Source organism: Manis pentadactyla, chromosome 2 (assembly GCF_030020395.1).
Source record: "Manis pentadactyla isolate mManPen7 chromosome 2, mManPen7.hap1, whole genome shotgun sequence".
NCBI lineage: Eukaryota > Metazoa > Chordata > Mammalia > Pholidota > Manidae > Manis > Manis pentadactyla.
In genome coordinates this window covers 209,927,824-209,935,324 of record NC_080020.1, presented here as the reverse complement: position 1 = coordinate 209,935,324, position 7,501 = coordinate 209,927,824, and the positions used below count along the sequence as shown (strand labels likewise).

At 49.5% G+C, this 7,501-nt stretch overlaps 1 protein-coding gene across 4 annotated transcripts in view; it reads left to right on the top strand.

Moving 5' to 3' along the window:
- Window positions 1-603: 603 nt before the first annotated feature.
- The window catches only part of LTBP1 (latent transforming growth factor beta binding protein 1), a 367,875-nt gene continuing 360,977 nt past the window's right edge, over window positions 604-7,501 (top strand). For 3 of the 4 annotated variants that reach the window (XM_036931602.2, XM_036931601.2, XM_036931600.2), the window contains exons 1-2: window positions 605-1,227; window positions 2,247-2,317. In XM_036931602.2, coding sequence (XP_036787497.2) covers window positions 737-1,227; window positions 2,247-2,317 — 562 coding nt within the window. In that variant the 5' untranslated portion in view covers window positions 605-736. Of the gene's footprint in view, window positions 1,228-2,246; window positions 2,318-7,501 lie in introns of all 4 variants that reach the window. The other variant, XM_057497285.1, reaches the window with a different exon arrangement.

Here is a 7,501-nt window from a genome sequence, read left to right as displayed (position 1 = left end):
AGCTCTGCGCACCCCGAGCGGTCCCTTCTGCGGTCCGATCTGGTGTTTTAACCCAATACCTGCAGTAAGTATCTGAGCAAACACGGGTAAGAAAATGCCCGGCAATGCCTTCCAAACAGTATCAAACGAATCCTGTGGGGCTTGCAGAAGTAAAGGGCCGTTCAGGGGCTCTGACGAGTCCTTTGTCCTTTCCCGGGACACGGGAGCGGGGAGCGGGGCCCTCAGCCCGGCCGCCGCACAGCAACGATCTGTGGATGTGGAGGGTGGCGGCGCGTTCTCCGGCTCATCGCACGCTCTCCCCAATTAGGATTTACTGCCTGACGTCACGTCTGCCGGAGATTGGCTGTTCAGATCTGACACTCGGTTCCACGGCGAGAGAAACTTTTTAAAGACTTTGCAGCCGCTCTGCCTCCGAGCGTCCCGCGCGCTCACGCCCGCCCTCGCCTGCTCTCGCCGGTGCCGGGCGCGGAGCCCTGTCCCCTCACCTTGCGCAGCCCGCTCCCCGCGCCCCTCCCTCCCCGGCTCCGCGCTCCCCACCCCCGCGCCCGCCCCCTCCTCCCCGCCGCTTTCGGTCGGGGTCTGGGGCCGCTCAGCCGCCCGCAGGACTTCCTCTCCTGCAGCCGAGTTTTCGTCTTCCCCGCCTTCCCCGGGCTCTCGGCGTTCTCGGCGGAGTCTGAGCGCGCGCAGCGGCCGCACGGGCGAGCCGCACGGCCGGGGGCGCCGGCTCGGGCCCGCGATGGCGGGGGCCTGGCTCAGGTGGGGGCTCCTGCTCTGGGCAGGACTGCTCGCGTCGTCGGCGCACGGCCGGGTGCGGAGGATCACGTACGTGGTGCGCCCGGGCTCCGGCCTGGCCGCAGGCGCCTTGCCCCTGGGCGGGCCCCCGCGCTCGCGGACCTTCAACGTCGCGCTCAACACCAGGTACAGCCGCAGCTCGGCGGCCGCTGGGGGCCTCAGCCGCGCCTCCCCGGGGGCCCCCTCGGAGCGGACGCGGCGCACGAGCCAGCCCGGCGGTGCGGCCCTGCAGGCGCTCCGGCCGCCACCGCCGCCGCCGGAGCCGGCGCGTCCCGGGGGCCCCGGTGGGCAGCTCCACCCCAAGCCCGGCGGCCACCCGGCGGCCGCCCCGTTCGCCAAACAGGGCCGGCAGGGCGCGCGCTCCAAAGTACCGCAGGAGACCCAGAGCGGCGGGGGCTCGAGGCTGCAGGTTCACCAGAAGCAGCAGCTGCAGGGGTAAGCCCACACCCTCCGCCTGGCTTGCGCCTCCCGCGCCTGATCCCGGGGTCGCGGCCGCTCGCAGCCCCGCGGTGGCTGCGGGCGTCGTGCGCGGCCGGTCGGCTTTCTGCTCCCCGCCCGCCGCTGCCTCCCTGGGAGCGCGCGGTGAGGAGCGGACTGCGGGAAGCCGGGCACGTTCTCGGAGGATAAACTCTGAGTGCATTGTTACCCAGCTGCGGGTAAACACAAAAGGCATTTCTGCCTGGGGCGTAACCTCCTGTGAGCGAACCAAACTACTCCTAGAAGATGGGCGTAAACATGAAGTCACTACAACTTAATCCCTCAGCATCAATCAAACTTCTTTCTCTTTGATGTTCAACTGTATTGTCTGGCTAATGTAAAAAAAAAACGTTTTGGGGAGGGCTGGCTGTAAAGATCCAGCTCCTGTTCTGTGGCCTAGAACTTTGCAGCATCATAGAAATTGTGGCCTTGGGCTTCCTGGCACCTGTGGGGTCTGCTTTCCCGGGCCCGGTTCTTAGCATTGGTAGAATTTTCGGTTAGAATGTTTCTGTTATTGGGCTCCCGCAGACGTCCTCCTTGCTTCCTCTCCCCATTAGTCACAGTTTGGAAGCGTGGGGGAAAACTTGTTTTACCTATTTGGTTTTTTTCTCCAGGGGTGGTCCCAGGTGTGTGATCTCCCTCTTTGGACGCTTCTTTCCCAAACCCGGGTAACATACGAAATGCTTTGGCTCCACTTCCCTTTCGGGGGTTGAGAGAACCAGTTATCTGGACCTCGTTCTCCCCTCTTGTATAGGTCTACGTTATGCAGGCTTTTTGGTTATTTCACCCTTGGTGGAAGATGTTGGTCCTTACATTTCTCTCTGGGCAGCTTTGGGTGGGGCATCCTGGGTACCTATTTGGACTCTCCGGAAGCCCGAGGCCTGTGGAGGCAGGAGGCTGGGCTTGCAGGAACCCCTGGAAGTCTGGGTTCTCTGGAAGAGGCTGCTGCTGAACTCAGGGGTCTTGCTTTGTTTCAGGGTCAATATCTGTGGAGGGCAGTGCTGCCACGGCTGGAGTAAGGCCCCTGGCTCCCAGAGGTGCACCAAACGTAAGTTTCCCCGTGTACCATCACCCTGAATAGTAGGCAAAATGGGGCTGTCCACATGGCGGGGATCCCACAGAGGTCAGATGAAGGGGCTAATGCTGCCTTGGAGAAGTTGGCATCTGCAGTGCAATCTACCCCATTCTCTGCAGCCTGTACTACCCACCCAGGAAGGGCTGGGCCCCTGGAATGCTGGTGTCAGTGCCAGCAGCAATTCAGTGGACAGAGCTGAGCAGTGCATCCAGGATTCCCCTGCACATATTGGTCACTCTGTCACACCTGTGAATTAGGAGTTAGGAAAAAAATTTCTTATTGGAGGATGTGCTGTAAACCAATACAATTTGAATATGGATATTGATAAATGAAAAGTATTCTTTAAGTTGATGTCAAGAGGGCAGTGGGAAGTCAGAGGCCCTATCTGAAATAAAACATCAGTAGTTTTCAAGGCTTTCTGTAAACAGCATCCTTGAGGTCTGTTTCCCAGGAGGCATCCACGGTACAGTTCTTCAGAGCTGCCAAGTGAGGTTTCCTGCAGTGCTTCTCCCCTTAGTACACACACTTAGTAGTGTTTTAGAAAAATGTGGTAACAATGCTTCTAGATTTGAGAATATCAGAAAATATCTCCCCTATGCATTGTGAAGTTAAGGATTAAGTTAAAGTGTATTTTGAGGCTGCTCTTGACAAGTTAATTCTTTCTGTCTGGTGTTAATTGGAAATAAAGGAAGCTTGCTTCCACTCCGAGACAGGTAAACATTCTTAGGTGTTCTCTGCATAGAGCGTGAGCCACAAACACATAAAACATAAAATTAGAATTGTCCAAAATGTTGGCTGCTTATTAGGATTCAGCACAGTAAGTCAAACTTAGCAATTTATCTTGCATGTAGTTTGGATTTTAAAATACTGGTGAATGACTTATAACAAATTTCTGGTACAGTCATTCTAGTGACTTGCTTTTCGAAAAATGCCTTCAGTCTTTGAAAGAAACGGAAGAAGGTCTTTGGCATGGTGGGTTTAATTTCACGACCAGGAATATCCAGATCAGTTATGATTTGGCTGTGATCAGGGAGGAATGGCAGATGTCAACTAACTGTCAGCCTTCTGATTATTGAACTCAAATCACTAGATCAGAAGTGCTCAAGGTGGTAGGCATTTTAGATTAAGGTGTACTTTTTAACTTCTTAGATTACACCTGACAATAGTGTGGCAGCATTTTCCTGAATTTACAACTGCTCAGGTCAAATTACACACCCATTCTACACTTTGAAACTTTCTACTCAAAACCTGATGTAAAATGGTTTGCCTGTAACATGGAGATAACCCATCTGCGACAGCATGATTGCAGGAGGTTGATGGGTAAAGATTAAAAATACAGAGCAGGATCTTAGACAGATGATGGGCTGCTGCTCCTCGATGCCTCTTAGAATGCACTAAGGCTTTAAGAAATTTACTTGACAAGTCATGCAATTGAGTGCTCTTTAAGGAGAGGGTAGTTCTCTATTTTCAGGCTGTCTGAGGATTTGGGGACTCCAGCGATGTTCTAGAAGATCTAAAAATACTCTAGAAGGAAGGCATGCAGGTCTTGAGGAATGACTTCATGACTTCCTGCTTCCCCAGGTGAGGGAGGTAAGGACATGAGCATGCCTAAGTTTAACCAGGTTAGTCCGCTCTTGTCCCAGAAAGAGAGAGGCCACAGAAGGTTGTGGGTCAGAAAATTTACAGTTGAACATTACTACAGAATTCCAGAAGAAGTTGCCTCATTGATTTAGTCTCACCGTGCGTACAACCTTTGGGTTTTGGTTCAAGTTATCCTTCCAGCTCCTTGAAGGTAGCTCATGGATGACATAGGGGTCTAAGAATTTTAACATTACTTTCCCTTCTGCTGTTTTCCAGTGTTCAAAAGATTAGCCCTCCTATACTGTCCAATCTGACAAATTAAATTAATTCAGTCCCAAATGCTGGAAACTTACATCATAACACCTCTCCAGAATAACTGTTTTTAAAAGTGATGCTGGGGTAGATTAGTGCTCAGTCCAAAGTGCTGTATCTTCTCGATGGCTGTGTCCCGCTGGTGGACTTGTTTTGTGTGTGTCTGGGAGAGCCTGATGGATGAAGAAGCCTATAAAACCAAATAAATCCTGTCTCATTTATCTGTTACTTGGTTTTCGTTTTTGCTTATGTATGTTTCCCCAGCGGTTGTCACTGTCATCTTTATAAGTAATGTAGCTATGGGTTCCCTTTTATGTGGGAGGGCGGGGGAGATGGGGAGATGTTGGTTAAGGGGTACAGACTTTCAGTCTCGCAAGAAGAGTTAGTTCTGGATATCTGCTGTGTCGGAGTATGACTGTAGTTGACAGCACTGTGTTGTATACTTGATAATTGCTCAGAAGGTAGATTTTGAAGTGTTCTCACCACACACACAAAAATGTTACCTATGTGAGGTCATAAGTATGTTAATTAGTTTGATTGTGTGATTCTTTCACAACGTATGCATTAATCGAAACATCATCATATACCTTAAATATATACAATTTTTATTTGTCAATTATACTTCAATGAAGATGAAAAAAAAAGGATAAATGAAAAAGCCAGTCATGCCCATCCTGTCCTGGCTTTATTTACCAGGAAAAAAATTAAGTGGTTTGGGTTGTTCTGTACCCCTGAATGAACTGTATCCCTAAAATAACATTAAAAGGGACAAAATATTAGATTATCAGCATGTCTCTAGTTCTCTTTGTATAAGGCATACCATTTAGGGTAAAATACTCCTCTGAGGAATTAATAAATCGAACTGAAAAAACCCTGACTCCAGTTTTTGTGACAAAGTACCTCTGTAAATACTACTGAAAGTTAGATTGCAAAAGTTGATTTGTGGTCTCCATCCTCTCTCGCTTCTGTACTTTGCAGAGATTGAATAACAACTGTATGGGGGAGTGCTTTAGTACACTTAAAATCACAAAAACCAGTGACATGCCAACATGAAATTCCTCCTTAAGATAAGATGTCCATACACATTTAAATGTATCTCCCAGGATACCTCCTAGTTGTCATTATATTTGGTGGACAATTGAGAGGGTTTACCTGAAGAATGTCAGTGTATATAGGTCATATCCAACTGATGTAAAAAAATATTTCTGTATAAGAGATAGAATGTATTTATATTCAATTTGCTTAACCCAGTGAAGAAAATAAGGTGCCCCTTCAAAGCAGACTGTGCTCTTTAGAATTGACTGAAGTTTAATTTAAATAGGCCACAGGCAAATGCTTCTGAAGACTGAAGATTTCTGAACCTTAGGCTGCAAAGAGATATGAAACAAGCAAGCAGCAGACCCACATGGGCCAAGAATGGGTATGTGCACCCACACAGGTGGTCCCAGGAGCTTTCACCACCCAGCTCTATGTAGAGATGCCCAGTTGCATGGTAAGGCTGCTTTTCCAGATGCCCTTTGTGTGTGGGTCTCTAGAAGCTGAAATTACAGTATGGGATATGCATGTTAGAAATGTTGAGTGATGGTTGATAGTGAACTCATTTGGAGCAAAAGAGATGGCACCACATTTAAAAATTTTTTTCCTGAGAGTCAACATTTATAGGAGGGCTTTGTAGCTTAGAGCCTTTGTCTTCCTTTTAGGGCATTAAATCCCCAATGTATAACATTTTTGTCTCTCCCCATTTTGGCATTTTTTTCCCCTCTCTGCCCAAACTGAACCCATCCCTGAGTGGTTCTTGCAATTTTTTTGTCCCCTTTTCAGGCTAAGTGTGGGCCAGAGAGAGACACTGTCAGTAGCTTCGACTTAAAAGGGGAGGCTGGACTTAGGAGCAGACGACACAAAACAATAAAGGCGAGATGAGGGTGAGGCTGGGTTGGCAGGATCAGGTGGAAAGAAGAGGAAAGATGGCAGATACGAATCCCAGGCGGGTGCCTGGCACTTGGCAGGCCCTCCGTAAATGCATGGATGGTTCTTTCATTTATTTAATGGATATCTGTTTAGCTTTTAGCATGTGCCAGGTTCTATGAATAGAGGAGAAATACAGCCAGCTGTAGGGAGTGCGGGGTCTGTTTTTACTCACTTAACTCATGGCACATCAAATGACTTGTTCTCTCCTTAGCAAGAAACAGAAAAATCGATATTCCATTGCTTTTCCATTGGCATTCAGCCCACACACTACTTTGAAGGGAAAAAAAAAACCAACCCACAAACCTAGAAATGTTCCTTAATTATGCACAGTAGAGACACAGTTGTGTATACCCCTGGTGCTCGAGGATGCTGCAATAGATGGCATTGTTTAGGAAGGTGTAATGTGGCCAGAGCTCCAGGTGTCCAAGAGGAATTTCAGGCTGTCTCCTGTCCCTCTTGGCTTGTGTTGTGCTGGCCAAGCATGGGAGTCGGGCCCAGAATGATTACACATTTTTCGTATGCCTGCTATGGCCATTGACAGCTGCTTTGCCAGTAGATCTGCAGTGAGGTTTACCATGCAGCTGCTGGGAAAGCCACCCCAGCCCCAGTGCTGGGAGCAGGGGTTGGGAGGGTTGGCTGGAAAATCTTGTCATGCAGCACAGACAGTCCAGGGAAAGGAGAGGGACCCAGAGGTCAAGTTCACACTGGGTCAAATATGTGTTCTCAACACTAGTTAAAACAAACATTTAAGAACCATAAATTCTGTGTTGCGGTAATACTTAAACCTTCATCGTGAAGCCCTCCTCCAGCCTGTGGGCCTGTCTGAACACCCGCCTGCCCCTTCCTGGTCTGTTTTATGGGAGTGCTTCTCTGCCCTGTGAACCCTTGGCCCTTAGGAAGCATGCCTCGTTGAAGGGATTGTTGGCAACCTCAGGATTTTGCTGTGTCTGACACTGCTGTTTGTTGTCTTGGAAATTCCAAACATTCTCAAACATGTTTGGGAGCTCGAATGAAATTTTCCTAAAATGCAGATTTTGCTCCAAGGCCTTCCTTGCAATGAGCAGGGCAACTTGGAGGCCTGTGGCTGTGTCACCACTCCTGTAACACGGACCAGGGTCAGAGCGCACATGGAGGAGCTGCTGGGGGCTGAAAAGGACACGTGCAGTGCTCTGAGGGCAGGGAGAGCAGTTCCTTGATCCTCACACCCTGTTGGGGTTGGAGGGGCAAGCATGTTTTATTTCCCCCTTTACAAAGGAGGGGCAGTGCTCAGACCCACCCTAGATCTCGCGGCTCTTG